The sequence below is a fragment of the Ambystoma mexicanum genome, chromosome 10 (assembly GCF_040938575.1).
Source record: "Ambystoma mexicanum isolate Mex_15411 chromosome 10, UKY_AmexF1_1, whole genome shotgun sequence".
In the NCBI taxonomy this organism is placed as follows: Eukaryota; Metazoa; Chordata; class Amphibia; order Caudata; family Ambystomatidae; genus Ambystoma; species Ambystoma mexicanum.
In genome coordinates, this window is record NC_090932.1 from 291318580 (window position 1) to 291334626 (window position 16047).

At 47.5% G+C, this 16047-nt stretch overlaps 1 protein-coding gene across 3 annotated transcripts in view; it reads left to right on the forward strand.

The window, feature by feature from the left end:
• The window catches only part of UGGT1 (UDP-glucose glycoprotein glucosyltransferase 1), a 2047742-nt gene that overhangs the window by 1362229 nt on the left and 669466 nt on the right, over positions 1-16047 (forward strand). For all 3 annotated transcript variants that reach the window (XM_069617855.1, XM_069617854.1, XM_069617856.1), the window contains one exon: positions 1472-1567. In XM_069617855.1, the coding sequence (XP_069473956.1) occupies positions 1472-1567 (96 nt within the window). The remainder of the gene's footprint in view (positions 1-1471; positions 1568-16047) is intronic.

Below are 16047 nucleotides of genomic sequence, written 5' to 3' on the forward strand. Positions count from 1 at the left end.
TGTGGAAGGGTTGGCTAGTTCCCTGCAGATTTTGAAAAATTCAGCAGTGTTGTTGGATGCACCACATACACGTGCCTGAATGTGGTCCCTTTTCTTGACACGGGTGGAGAGTCTGTATTGCCTTTGGAGCAGGCGACAGGCCAGTTTGTCCGAGGGTGATCTTGAAGTTTGCCACTTCCGTTCCACCACTCTGCACTTTCGAATTCAGTGTTGCAAGCTCGGAGTCGTACCAGTTGTTAGGCTTAGAGGCGGGTATCAGGCGGATCCTCATGACTGTGGCTCGAATGTCAAGAGTGTTGGTGACGGATAGGTGGAAATTGCTGAGAGCAGTGTCCATGGTAGAGTCTGAGTTGGGGGAAGGGGGATAAAGGTGGAAGTAAAGGCAGCAGCTGACACTCGTTTCATCGGGCAGAGGTTCGTGAACAAGGTTGTCAGGGCTTTTGTGGGGTGTGGTGAGAGTGCCAAAGGTAGCCAGGTGGGAGTAGAGGAGAGTGCTCCGACCAAGAGAGAAGAGCGACCAGAGAAGATGAGAAAGGGAGGTCGGGTGTGGTCCCTCATTCACTGCTACTTGGTTCCCCGATTTTGTGGCGAGTTCCTGTTCCTAGGGGCTTGGAAGGGCATCTGTCATTGTGTAGACTGCTGTATTACAATAGGAGATTGTTCAGAGAGCACGCAAAGCAAAGTTTATGCTCAAACGCTTTGCCATGAGTGCTCTCTGAAAAATCTCTTATAGAAAGAAATTCATTCTGCCGAGTATTACAGCATTCTACACAATGACAGACGCTCTTAGAAGCCGCCAGGAACAGGAACTTGGCAGATAATTGGGGAACCAGGTAGCAGCAAATGAGGGGACCACACCCGAAAAACTCCCAAGAAGTTATCACCATCTCCGTGGTATCCAGCAAGGGCAGACGTGCAGAAGTCTGTTTTCGTGAGCCTTCTTTATGACTTGTAGAATTTTAAATGTGTTTGGGTTCTGAAGAAAGTAGGAAAGAAGGAATAGATAATCCACTGAAACCGGTCTACCCTAAAGTTATGGAATGTCTGTACACTAACCATACATCCTGGTGAAATCGCTTATGTGCTTTTATACCTTACATGTCAGCAAATAGGTAGGGAGTAATACCTAATTGTTGACTCCCTTCTGTGCTCTGTATTCCTGCCTTTCTGGATTTTAGATTAGTGTGGGACTTTTTTTCCTACCAATCTCATTGCACTCTTCTGAGAATCTTAAAACAGGTACAGTTTTTCTGGTCTGTCCCCTAAACCTAGATACGTGGTGCACCAGCTCCGGCTCCGGCTAGGGCTACTCATCCCACGAGGGACATCTAGTGGTGGTTGGAGGGCTAGCTAATTTATATGCAAAAACCTCTACGAAATCTAATTATTTACATTGTCTAGATAGATGTGATGATGGATGGACACTTAGAAATTCAAATATGCCAAGTGTTTTTTTTTTAATGTTTTTCAGCATAAGTGACCTGGTAATGAAAGTGGATGCCCTTTTGTCTGCCGAACCGAAAGGAGAAGCAAGAATAGAGTACCAGTTTCCTGAAGACAGACACAGGTATGGATTCTATCTGCAATATGTATATTTCATGTATGATGTTAGTATGTAATCTGCCACAGTGTGTCCTTGAATCGCTGACTAGTGTTTGTTGATGTTAATACACCTGTCAAACTTCCCTTTAGATGGGAATCTGGGAGAGCATACGTAATGACAGAGCAATCATAACATTAAGGGGAGTAGCCAGTCCATTAATTTGAGTGATTGGCATTTGGAAGGATCTGCTCCAGTGGAAGTGTGACTTGCTTTAGGGGGACTGGCTACAGTCGGTTTCATGAGCGGTTTGAAATGATGTGTAATGCTGATGAATAGCCATGCACTGTACAAGAAGAAGTAGAAGGGAGATGATAGTGTGCATCGTATCCGGAAACTTGTTTACATGTTGTGCACTCTGCTTTTATTTGCTTATCAAAGGAAGATGGTTAAAGAGGATAAAAAGGGAATTGTTCAAGGCTTGCCATGTCCTGGTCCTTCTGTTAGAGTCCCTTTGAGGTGCAGGTTTGGGTGGTTGGCTTAGGCAGCATGGATCTTGGGGGCTGGGTCGAAGAGGAAGGTTTGATTCCAAGTCCTGCAGGGCCTTCTGGGATTGTCCACATAGTTAATTCCTGAAGAGCAACACATAGGCAGGGCTTTAATGGTGCACTGTCCTTGCAACATGGATCTGAATGACAGCAAAAGGCCATTTGTACGTGACTAAGATCATTGTGAGAATTACAAAGAAAATTGCTTGTTTTTTATTTCTCTGTATAAATGATTTTCCATTGAATATAGCCACAACCAAAAAAACATATATCATAATCCGACATACATCTGCATCCAACTTGTAGGAATACCCTGTGGTCCTGGGGGTCTCAGTTCTAGCGTTTTGGAATTAATGCACAAATGAGAAACCCAAGTATTACTAGAACATCAATAATGAAATCTAAAACATACAACTTAGTCCAGAACAAAAAGAATAAATAAAATAACGAGAATACAAATACAAAAAACAGTCCCAGAGCAATACGTACACAGTGTTGTCATGACCAATAGCTGATAAAACCTGACAAGGTTTTCAACTTATATGAAACAAACCTTGTCTCCATCCACCCTCCGTTCTGTATATTTCTCCAGCATTGGAACTTTCATAGATTCATATGCTATAAATAATTCCCCACCGTCAGGCTGGGAATCCTCGGTTAACTTTTACAATAGTAAATCAAGGCATAAATTAGTCTTGCAACATTGATTAGCCGAGACTGCTAAATAAAAATATTTTGATTAGCAATTCAATGTTTATGATTAGCAAATTTGTATATCCTTGTTTTCAATCAGGGCCAATGCAAGACATGTTTCCCCAGTACGGCAGCAGAGGGCCTAGAGACCTCACAGGCTTGTTTCACCACTGGTGCTAGAATTAGGATGCCTTTTGTTGGACATGTGACCAGACACCACTACCCTTGCAAATTCAACATGGCTTCCCACTAGTGCCTCGCAAATAGTCAACAATAGTCAACAATTCCCAGAGCTGCTTGCGCCAACCGCCTCACTCTGCCTAAATTCAAGAAGACCAAAGCTGAAGGTTCTAGTTTCCCAGCCACAGCTGGCAAACACTGGAACCTCCTCTCTCCGACCCTAAGTGCTGAACTCTCCTACTGGACTTTCGGAAATACTCTAAAAACACTACTGTTTGCCTGAATGCTCGACACAGGCCCTTTACCTGGTCAGAACTTCGAACCTACAGTAACCTTTACTGAACAACTATTACACTGTGCTTATCCCAATGTCTGTACATTTCTGAGTAACTGGTCATGCAACAGTGCCTTGATGGTCTTGGGTTTAGTGCGCTAAACAAATGTAAAAATAAATAAAATAAACACACACATATCCATCGGCAGAGTCTTTAAATGGCACTCTCCTTATTAGTGGTGGTTCATTGATGTACCATTGTTTCTGAGAAGTGTTCACATTCCCATCACATGATATGCAGTAGCAAGCATGAGTCTGCCAAACAATTACTACAAGAAGGTGACCTTATCATACAATACCTTTTATGTGTGTCTAAGTCTTAAACGTACATTTACCAAACTGTTAGGATGTTTTTTAGCTTAACAATACTTTGCGTTCTTGTAATTTTCCATTCAAATGAGTAAATAAAGCTACGACCATGGTGTTTGTTCTCAACATGGATTTATATATTTTTCAGCTTGGATGTTGCTTTTTTTTGTTGTAAGTTTCAAAACATCTCTACAAAACTGTGTTATTTAAAACCAAAGTACTATTTCTACCAACTAAAGCTGGGAAGATATTTGGTTAAGGGCCTTATGTTGCAGACTGGTCTCAAATCCCGGCTTCACAATGAACTAAAGTGTGTGATATTTGGCAAATTATTTGATCTCACAGAAAGGCCCACAAGCCATTCAGTTGACATGTGTATGCTACACAAAAAAGCTCACTCAAGGTACTGCTTCATATATAATAATGATAATGCCACTTAATCTGCACAGAAAAGTTATTTGTTTCTTGGCTTACTTATAAAAACATTTTGTAATGTAACTTACCATCATCACATTTAGTATCCAAGGCTACATACAAGCTCATTTTCTGTGGTATCGCTTCCAGTGATGTCAATACATATGCAAATTAGGGGAGGCTTCATTTATTGCAGAGCCACTTAAATTATAAACCTGGCAACTTTCAATGGAAAGCAAAGTTCACATTCGTCATGAGTTCAATGCCAGCATGCAGATCAAGTTCCCATCACATGGCATATGCATTCATTAAAAAAGACTAGCCTATGCTTCGCATACTTGGTTCGGACTATAGAACCTAGTAATAGATGGTTTAAACATAATCTTAGCTTTTGGTGCGGTCATTGAATTAAGATGGTGTCCAAATGGTACCATGTACAATACCCACAGCAAGACATACCATGGCACTGCATCTTTGCAGGAGCAATGCAGACTTTCACATGCACACAGACCTCAGCCTTACATGTGCACACCTAGGCTTTCATATGCAGTATAGCATTTCAGGCACAAATAACTGTAGCCTTTCACATGCATGTACACCAAAAATTACACATGTGCACACTCAGAGCCTTTCACATCCTTTCAGATGCATGACACAATAGCCTTTTTTGCGTGCGCACATGAAAGCCTATCCTGTTTAAGGCCATTGCAGTCTGAGTGGAATATAGAGCTCAGCAAAGGTGGACAGCGAAGAAAGGGGAATTAGACAATTGATTTAGGAGGCAAGATGTGTGAAAAAGAAATAGATGAAAGAAGAGCCTCTCAGAAGTGATGAGGTGAGATGGGCAAGAGAGAAAGTTATAGGGTCGGTGTATACAGGAGAGAAAAGTGAACGAAAAAAGGGGTAGGCCTTTTAAGGGTGCAAAAGTGAGCAAACAAATTATGAAATAGAGATGCTGGGCAACAGAGGTGGAAGCAATGACAGATCAGAGAAAAAGGGCATACTTGTTTAGTGCCATCCTGCGTCCCTCCTAATATTTACAGTGGAAGACAGACAAGCTCCCACACAGTCACCCTTATCAGCAGGTTCCATCAGCCAAAGTGCTCATTAAAAGTTAACTTTGGGGTCAGCCTGCAGCCTGGATCTCTGCTTTTCTTTGTATAGGCCGGGACTGTCCTGGAGCTTGGTAAAGGAATAATAAACAATGCTCACCATCTCTGAAATTACATCGCAGTTAGTGGACATGATTTATAAAATGAAAAGCAATTCATCATTCTTGTCTAGTGATTTGCGATGCAATACTGGTTATTTTATGCCTTGGTAAATAATGAAAACTGTAGGTGTTTATTTTGTATCCCATTGCCCTCCTTTTGCATGCTTTTAGTCCCCAGTAATGGGAGGCCGAGCATGTAACTCCTTCCCTGCAGCCTCCCTTCAGATTCTAACTGCATGTCATGCTCTAAGGAGTCCTTGTGTGTTTCTCCAGAGAGGTTTTTTGAAAACCATCAAACTCTATCTTCAGAGCTTGACCTTTTTCTGTCAAATAAGTTAAAAGGGGGTGGGCAGGCAGTGAATATGGAGGGAAGAAAGTCCCTTTTTAGAGAATGCTCAACCTGTGGCCTTAAAAACGTTTTTGAGGGAGACAGGCATGAGGAATGTATTTACTGCCTTCACCCACACCACTCTGCTGCAGAATGTGTAATACGTAAGACCTTCAGCTCTAAAATGCTAAAAGATCACCCACACCCCCACACCCCTTCAGAGGCAGAGTCCTCAAGAAGCCGGACTGTCCCAAAACGCCCAGATAAAAGGCAATATGGGTCAAAAAGGGCAGCATCTGAGGAAAGGCCAGCAAAACAGCCTAAATTGGTGATAAAACGAATCACTGTTAAAGGCCAGGCCTCATCGTCAATGGAGGAGGCTGCGGGACAGCCAATGTCCTCGTCGACAGCTCCGAAGGGGGGCCCGTCCACGGAAGGACCGGCGACAACGGAACACGTCGAAAAGGGGTCTTCCCCCGTTGACGAGCTTGACGACGGAAAAGCACTCGTTGACGAAACACTCAACGAGAAAAAGAGCCGCTCGTCGGCTGACAAATCCGTCCACCAGCGGTGGCCAAGAAACAGCTGTCTACAGGGAAAATAACACTGGAAACGGTAAAAGACCTGTCAACCGGGTAAAAAGAAAAGCGCAGGCAGGAGCCGGCTAATGCAGAAACCACACAATTTCCACAGGCAGAATTGGACCAATAAGGGGTGCGAGAAGCAATCCAGCACCATCCCATCATGGCTGCAGTCTCTCCATCTTGTAGTACGAAGTGGATTCTGAGTTTGAAGCTCACGCAGCATCACCAGTGTTCTTCGACAAGACCACAATCATGGGAAGGCTCTTGCAACTGCCTCCACCATTAAGATTGCCGTGTCTCCCGCAACGTCCACGATATAGCCAGAGAACAAAGGGATATTACTGTGGCACAACCACAACAACCCCTGCTAAATCCGCAATCTCTCCTCTCACTTCAGGTCCTGTCAACACTCCAGAATTTACTCACTCAACTGGATACTAGACTTCTGGCTGGACTGCAGGCCCCAGTGGCTACACAACCACCTGTAGCAGCACAAAGTCACTAGCCTCAAATAACTGTCTCTCCCCGCGAAAAGCAATCAAGAAACGAAAACAGAGAGATTGCTCTCTCCATATCATCAGAGCCCTAAAGGCAAGCGACATCCAGGGGTTCAGCAGAAATGCACTGCACCGAGCAGGAGTAAGGGGAGCTTACGGGTACAGATCAAGGCCTGCAAGACACAACATCCACCACTATATCGCCACAACAGGATGATGACCAGTGGGACACAGGCGACTATCAGTTGGATGACCAGCCGGAGGAAGCCCCAAAACCATCATCGCCAGATGCGATTGGGGCAAAAGCTTGCCTGGAGTTTAGCCTCATCCCCTCTTAGGTGAAAAAATATATGTTTTTGTTCAATCATATAAATAAAAGAAGAAAATTGGTGGTGGCAGTTCAATCCTTGCCCACGTGTGGGAAGAGGGACTCTGTACCATGAGACACCCTTTTACAGAACCAGCTTTTAAAGGCAGGCTAGAGAAAAAAGTTCAAGGCACCATACACCACTCCCAAGTGTCTTACGTTGCAGCCGTCCCCTGAGTTGGTTGTCTCAGTGGCAACCAGCAGAAAGTTGTACACTTAGTCACGGAAATGTACTGTGCCACCAGAAGCAGAGAGTCGGAAGATGGGCACTCTGGGAAAGGAGATGCTTACGTTGGGAGCCACTACAGTAAAAGCAGCCAACACGCTGGCCATCATGTCCAGGTAGGACCGTGAAATGTGGCATAGATTGGCACCCATTCTGGAACTCTTGCCAGAACAGAAGCATGCCGAAGCAATCGCCATCTTGAAGGAAGGAGAGGAGGCTGCAAACCATAGTATTAGCATTGCAGTTGACCTAGCCGAGACTGGTTTTAAATACATTAATATTGGGGTAGTTCTCAGGAGGCAAGGATGGCTCCACTGTACATATTTTATAGCTGATGTACAGCAGAAGGTGCTGGACATGCCTTTCGAAGGCGATAGCCTGTTCGTGCCCAAAATCGATAAGGCACTGAAAACAATTCAAACGGACAAGGTTTGCTCTCTCATTACCCTAAAAAAAAACAAGCAGTGCTGGAAAGCCTTGCATTATTCACAGGGATACAAAAAATCATCCCAAGGCTACCAGAGAATACAGGCAACAGGATCTTAAGGCTTCCAGAGAGGTAGAGCAAAACCTAAGGCCTGACTGCGCAGCCCAAACAGTACCTGTGGGGGGGGGGGGGGAGTGACACACCATTTACATTGGTAGCAACAAATAACAAACGGACAAGTGGGTATTGCAAGTGGTCCAATCAGGCCACCTGCTAGAGTTCCTCACTTGCGCCGTTCGTATGAATGCTGCAGCGTCCTTACTGTCGTGGCCGGAGGTAGAGCAAAGGCCCACGGCGGTGGAACTGGAGGCAAGCGGTCCTTCCGCCTCCCCCCCCCAATAATCTCCCCTAGTGGGGCCAACGGTAGCCCGAACTGATTCAGAAGGGATGGAGACACCAGGCCCAGTCTCATCCTCATCCCTCGGGGCGAGTGCAGATCGATCCTCCGGCCACGACAGTAAGGATGCTGCGGCATTCATACGAACGGCGCAAGTGAGGAGCTATCCCACCCAAGGCTCGGGAGGGGGACCTGCCTCACTCCCGTGGTCGCTGAGAATAGGAGACAAGCGGGAAAGAGGAATGGAGCACCACGGGAGCCTGCCAGGACCCACGTGAGGTGAGCGGAGCGAGGAGGACAGACACCGGGGGCGTCCGGGGCCTGTAACTAGTGGAATACACGGCTGAGCGGTTCTGAGTGCACCCGGAGACGTAGTGGGTTACACTCTGCCCCAGTATTACAGCACAGCTGTGCTGCCTGAATACGAACTTGGGCTGGCAGCAGAGGGACAGGGGCCCCGATGACCATCGGAGGGGGACCCCAAGCGGACAGCCAAGTGGGGACGAAACAGCGAGAGATGGACGGAGGGCCGACCCCCTCCCCACATCCTCCCCAATGGATCGCAGAAAACTGAGCAGTGAAGCTTGAAACAGGCCAGGAGGAGGCTGGCGGCCCTGCTACGCCTTACAGAAAAATTTGGCCCCATAGCAAAAAACACTAGATTACAACGCCAATGCTAGCATAAGGAGCGTAACGGATCAGCTCGAGAACGTTTTCTGTTGAAGCAGCCAGAGGGCCACCAGATGAGACACCTGAGGCGCACAGTCGACTTCGAGACCCAGGTACACACCTTGAGCGGACTACTGGAACCTGAGGGACCCCCAGGCTCGTCATACCAGGGGTGGAAACAAGACCCTCCCCAGCACAAAACACCCAAGCCACCACCCCTGTAGGAAGACGACAGGGGAGGAGGGTCAGCGGAGGGGCATCCAACACCCCAAGGGGAGGCAGTCCTGCCGGGAGCCGCCCCTCTGGCCGGACACACTGTGATAAGCCGCAATGACAGCAGCAATGACAAGGATCGACGTGGGAGAGCATAACTCACTCGCTCAGAGATAAAGTGGGACAGAAGCCACAGACACCGTGCGAAACACCCCAAAACGAGGACGACAAGCCTGAGTAAAGACTGGACCTCTGCCCTAGAGTGAGGGAGAGAGAGAAAGAGCGCTGCAAGGAACAGGAAAGAATGCAGAAACAAACAGGAAGACTATTCAACGTGGGAGAAAACAACCCACTCGAGGAGTAATATAGCAAATAGCAGAGCAGAGGAGTGAACCTGGGGACTGTGCCTCATGGGGCGAAGCCACGCAGCAGATCAGGAGTGAGCGAGGCACGCTGTGAACTTGATACGTGAGAGGGCCCAATTTTAGGAGTACGCAGGTGTAGGTATCTGGGTGAGTAGGGCCGCTTAATCCAAAGGACTAACAACAGCCAGCAGCCACTGGCCTCCAATGTGGACCTACAAAACAAGGCCAACAAAGGAACAACCCGAGGGCAGAGACAATATAAGACTGGAGGGAGACCGGCCTTCTGGACCCGAGAGGAAGCAGGTTGGATTGTTCCCCTGCAGTTACGGCAACCCGTCTACATAAGCAAAATAGATATCCACAAAGGGCCATCAGGGCAGCGGGGAAAGGACACAATACCATACAGAAGGCGGCCCTCGCAGTAACACAAACAAGGGGGTGGACACAATCCACCCACTCCTATGGCGCATTGGCGCTGAGGAGTGTCTAGTACAAAGGAGGCTCGCATCTCTCCCAAATGTGATCTGTGTGTACGGGGCGAAACACCAGAGCAGAGGCACATAGGAAGGCCAACGTACCTCAGGGGGAAGAGGGTAACAACGCCCTGATGCTGACACAAATCCGCAAGGGGGACAGTGGGAGAACACGACGCAGAAAGCCTCGAAGTGAAGAATGCCAAGTAGAACAAAAAGAGGAAGAGGCAGGCAAACCAGCATCGATTCCTTTACCAAAAAGTCTGCTAGACGAACCACCCCACCAAACGCAGACATGGCTTCGACGAGCTCAGTGAACGAGTGAGTACGGCGGAACAGCAGGTACAGCAGAACACCACCGATGTCGCCACCAAGGAACGCCGTAGAGTGGCAGGTATACGGTACATGCTGCTATATCCTGCCAAGCTGAAGGTGATACAGGAGTGCAGATCGTCTTTCTTCGAGACAATGGAGGAGGCCCACACATGGATGGACCAGCAGGGCATCCCTCAGCAGAGACTCAGAAACGCCAATAACGCTGAAAACCGACAGCGGTTGTTAGGCAGAATCCTGTGCAGTGCCCTTAGGGACCACTACACACAATTAAGACTACAAGTGGTAATACAAGTTCACCTTTGGTACAAGCCTGTACTACTATGTTAAAGTGGTAGCAGTAGCGGAGCAGCCAGGCTTATCTCAAGAGTATATGAGCAGTAGCAGAGATTACACAAAGGGACCACAATTACTGTGACTCAAGCAAACACTGACTCAAGGTTTCAGGTAAAAAATATGAGTACATTTATTTTAAACCATCTGTAAAACACAACACTTCTATAAATTCAAAATCACACGAAAAATACACTACAAACAACCAATGCTCTTGGCACAGAATAACTCAAGATAAGTACATTATATTTTGGCGGACCGGTGTTGTGAAACAAAAGACATTACCGGGCATACATATGCGATCACTTTTTGACAGCTCGGTCGTATTAAAGAAACGCGTATCCGCAGTAAGAAATGTTACTGGGGCAAAAACACACTTAGCACCTGGGCTAACCAGAGAGAGTTGGGGGCAAAAATCATAGGCAATACTTTTGTCAAGGCAGACAGAATCAGAGAACACTCGCTGACAGAAATACAAAAGTCAATAGGCCGGAGCCAGTGTCAAGTGGAACCGGGTTCCTGTTGTCGAGGATCACACAGTCGGACAGTTCAAGATTCAACGTAGCCAGGAGTATTGTCAACAGAGGAAGCAAAAGTTATAAGAAGGAGGGAAGACAAGGGCAAGCCTTGGAGGAGGAGAAAAGGGATTCACCCTGGTTCCTCGAAGCAGAACACAGTACCTTATTCAAAGAAGCTGGTGCCACGGCAGTTGTTTCCAGTAGTTTCCTGCAGACCCATGGTTCCTGGTGCTTCTCGTCGTGGAGACGAGAAGGACGACGTCTGAAGGGGTCTGCACCACACAGGGATGAAGCCAGCAACAGGGACGGAGAATAAAAGGTGCGCTCCTTTAAAACAGGAGATGCTCTTCAGATGGCTATCCGGACCACTACAGCAGTGTGCAGCGATTTCGACCACGAAAAGAATCCTCTGGCTGTGGAAGATGAGCTGGTTGACCCCACCAGGCTCAAGGGAAGAAGACTCCGGACTGGATCTTCTCTGGTCCTCGAAGGGTAGATAGCTCAGGACTGCAGCAGGGCTTCACCGGGACGGGGTAGTTGCAGCAGTCGTCTTCTCTGCTTCTCTTCGGTTCCTTGTAGTTCCAGTGGCGACTCTGACTTCCAGCCCAAGAGTCCTGCCTTTTATGCGAAAATCCCCCATTCACACAGCCTGGCTGTCAATCACGCAGCAGGGAGGTTGTCGGCCCGGACAACCACCTCAGCCGATCATGGCAAAGTGCGACTTGGGTTTCCTAGGATACCCTGTGCAGGGGGTGACTACACCCCTCCCTCACATTCAGTCCACCTAAACACCCAGGCGTCCAGAGGAGGGCTTCTTAGCAGAAGCCCGCCAAAAGACAGTGAACAAAGAAGGCAAACCTGGTTTGCCGTGCAAAGTAAAACACAAGAAGGAGTTTAACAAAAAGAAATGGCGAATAAACCCGACTGGAGCCAAAAGAAAGAGTATCTGGTCAAGCGGGTTTATGTTCGAGGCTAATATAATAGCCTAAAACAATACCACGTTTGTATAGTATAATCGCAGTAGAAAAGTTAGGGTAGATACCACTTCCACCAGCCAAGTCTAAATGTTAAAAGATCAAAACAATGGAGGGACAGATAAAAAGGGCTAAGGATTAACCCTTTCCAATACTCCATTTAAGATGGGGTGTACTGGATCTGTGGTTATTTGACTATGTAAAGTTAATGGCAACTTTACCTGTTTCTGGGGGACAGTAGTCAGCCCCAGAAAAAGAAGTCATTGGGAAGTCTTAGAGACAACCCTGTGTTACTGCACTGAAAGGTGCTGTGTAACGCACACGAGAAGTTGGGTTCATGGAGTGGTGTGCTCCAGAGCCCTAGATCACACAACAAGTAGAAATGCACATGACAAAACACAGGTAAGAGTGGGAAAAAGAGGCACACTCTTACCAAGTGGAAAAAAATAAACTCCATAAATCCAGCAAAGCTGCTGGGGGACTCACTAGGTGAGGGAAATTAGCTATAGAATGAGAATTCTCCCCAACACCGGTGAAGACACTGGTGAACCTAACAGGGGAGAAAATATTTCGAACATAGACATTATGCAAGCCAGAAGGAATTCATGACGGAGTGACGAGCTTCAGTTCTGCCGCAGAGGACAACAGGACACAACAGGACACAAAACCCCAAAGAGTTCGATTAATTTGGAGTTCAGTTTTAAGGCATCACACTGCGGCGGGCCGGTCCCACCTCGGTGGGCGGTGCAAGAGAAGCAGCGGGGCCCGAGGATGGGGAGGGTGGCTGCGTATTTGTTTAATAGTTGTAGTTAGTCAGGTGTGTGGTTGGTTGGTGAAAGGCACGAATAGTGGAGGAAGCAGTATACGAAGAAGCACAAGGGGCGTGTGTGGTGATGGACTTGACATGGATCAAATTAAGCAAGCCCGGGACAAATTCCCTAGTCTGAGGTCCCCGGGGCGACACCATCACAGCAGGATATTACTGAGGGGACGAAGAGTCCATGCTCATGGAGAGGTGGGATAGCATGGACTAGGGACAGGACGATGAGCACTAGGAACACGGGCCCGCAGAAGGACATGGAAGGGGCCGACATACTTCTGTAGTATACCTCAAAAGTGGGTCTGGATGAGGTGACCATTCCAACCTGCAATGTCAGAGGACTCACTACTTATGTCAAGAGACTCAGAGTATATATGAAGGCCAAAATTAGCTTTGTTACAAGAGACTCAACGCTTGAGAAGCAAGCCATAGTGGCTAAGAAATGGGGTGGCCAAATGTACAGGGTGACATACTCCAATTATGCCAGGGGAGACCTGATATGGGTTGCCCCGGGGGTCCCATTTCAATTAATAAATCAAGAAAGTGACCAGGAAGGCAGACTTGTGATAGCGCATGGAATGCTGGAGAACAAAGAAATATGCTTGATAAACACAAATTCCCCGAATCATGATGCAACAGATTTCTTCAAGAAAATTGCACCCAAACTGGCCGAATACAGGGACACAACCTTTATCTGGGCAGGCAATTTTAATTGCACCCTGGACCCACTCCTAGACAGGTCTGATGACAAGCACAGAAAACCGCACTGCCAGCGAATGCCCTACAAACGATCCTGGCAGACGTCTGGAGGATGGTACATGGACAGAGGAGAGGGTATACACACTTTAGCGCCCCCATTGGGCATTTACACGCATAGATTACTTATTCACGGGCAGTGAATCTCTGAGGGAATTCACAGGGATAAATATTAAGGCACAGACTCGATCAGCGTGGTCAGGTACGCTTGTCCCAGTGGCCGAGAGGGTAAAAATCCTCTGTGTTGTCCTGAATTCCGATTTGTCCATGACACACAAGGTTGCTCTGATCCGGTCTGCGTGTGGGCTGATCACTAAGCTTCTCAGGATCATCCGCCCTTTTCTTGCGCAGGAGAAACTAGTCACCTTGTCTTCTGTTCTCATCAATACGCGCTTAGATTATTGCAATAGCCTGCTTAGTGGCTGTGCCCACTCCTCCATAGCAGCGTTGCAGGTCTCCCAGAACAGGGCAGTGAGGCCGTTTCAGGGCTCTCCAGGCCAGCGCATATTACGGCAGTTAGGCGCAGTCAACACTGGCTCCCGGTAAAGCTGAGAATAAGACACAAGGTTCTGACCCTCGCACATAAATGTGTCACGAATACGGTACCCCGTTACTTGGGAACCCGCCTTCAACTCCAGATCTCTGCCCGTCCACTCAGCCCCCAGTACCACATGAGGCTGGTTAAACCTAGATTTAAACTGGTAACTGCTAGTGGTCACAGCTTTAATGTACAAGGTCCCGATCTCTGGAATCTGCTTCCGCCTGAGCTCAAAGCTGTAGATAACACGGCTAAGTTTAAAAAGGAGCTGAAGACACTCTTGTTCAAACTCGTGCCCGATTAGGGATCTGTGCCAATAGTATTTTGCCTGTACATCTGAGTCTTGCCTTGGATTCTCTTCCTCGCACCCCCTCTAATGCTATCTATTTCAGTTGTTTCTGTGTTGTTTTCGTTGTGCACGCCCTGAGGCCTTCGGGCGTGTGGCGCAAAGATATAAGAATGTTTTTATGAATAAATAAATATCAGACCATGGACCATTGCTTGCAACATGGGCACACACCTATAGGAAGGCCCCTATACCTATGTGGCGACTGAGGGCAGAGGCATTGAAGGAGGGCGAGTTCCAGGACCACATGCAAGACACAATAGGAGATTTTGACCACAACGTGGGAAGTGTATAGAGCACTGGTATGGTCTGGGATGCCTTTAAAGTGGTGATAAGGGGGGCAGCAATAGGGAAATGGGGGTACTAAGAGGAAGCGCTCTGGCGGAACTAGGGGAGGTGGAAAGGGAGATAGAATTGCCAAGCGGGCATAACTGGGGAGCAACCTGAGGAACTGACAAAGTTGACTCTGCGACGTGTCGAACTTTGGGAGAGACTGGGGAGGCTGGATTACGGAAGGTACATACAGAGATTGCATGCAGAGGGGGACAAGCCCAGCCAGCTTTTGGCCTGGCTTACCAAGCAGGAAAATAGTAGAGACCCTATCAATGCAATAAGAGATGGAGCAGGGGTGGAGGTCAGGACCCAAGAGGGCATCAACAACATATTTTCACAATTCTACGAGAAATGGTATGCTCCCAACACAGCGGTGGAAGCGGGTGATATAGCTGACGCCCTGACTGGGATTACACTACCAAAGTTAGCGGAAGAGCAGTTCCAAATACTTGAAGCTCCCCTCACGGTGGAAGAACTAGAGATCGTCATTTCTGAGCTTCCATCCAGCAAAGCCCCTGGACCCGATGGGCTCCCAGGCGAGTTCCAAAAGGAATACAAGAGCACCTTAGCACCGATACTGTTGGAAACATCTCAAGAGGCATATGAAAGGGGGCAGCTGCCTGACAGTATGTTGTAATCGGTCATTATACCTATCCTCAAACCGGGGAAATCACCACTAGAGTGTACCTCCTATAGGCCGATCTCCCTCATTAATCAAGATTCCAAAATTCTCACAGCGGTGCTAGCCAACCGACTTAAAAGGGTGATAACCACGCTAATCCACACCGACCAAACGGGCTATGTCCCAGGAAGGAACACAGCGTGGAATCTGCGGAGACTCCACCATGTGTTACAATAGACGAACCATAGACGGGGCGAATGCACCATAGCATCACTAGATGCTGTTAAAGCTTTCGATTCCGTGAATTGGGAGTGGCTGTTGAGAGTCCTTGCCCACTTCGGGATGGGGTAGGGGTTCCTCCGGTGGGTTAGGCTGCTTTATAAAAATCCCAGAGCGAAGGTCAAAACTGGGAGACAGATCTCAGCGGTATGGAGGATTTATAGAGGCACGAAGCAGGGATGCCCACTGTCACCAATGTTGTATATACTGGCCTTCAAACCGCTGGCGGTCTTCCTAATTGCGGAATACGGGGACACTGGGATAGATATAGATGGGATCATAGACAAAACCTTGCTATATGCAGACAATATGCTCCTCTTCGTGGGAAACTCGCGGGTGCACTTATCATGCCTACTGGAAGCAATAGATGCATATACCAGACTTTCAGGAATAGCCATCAACAAAGACAAGTCCTCTC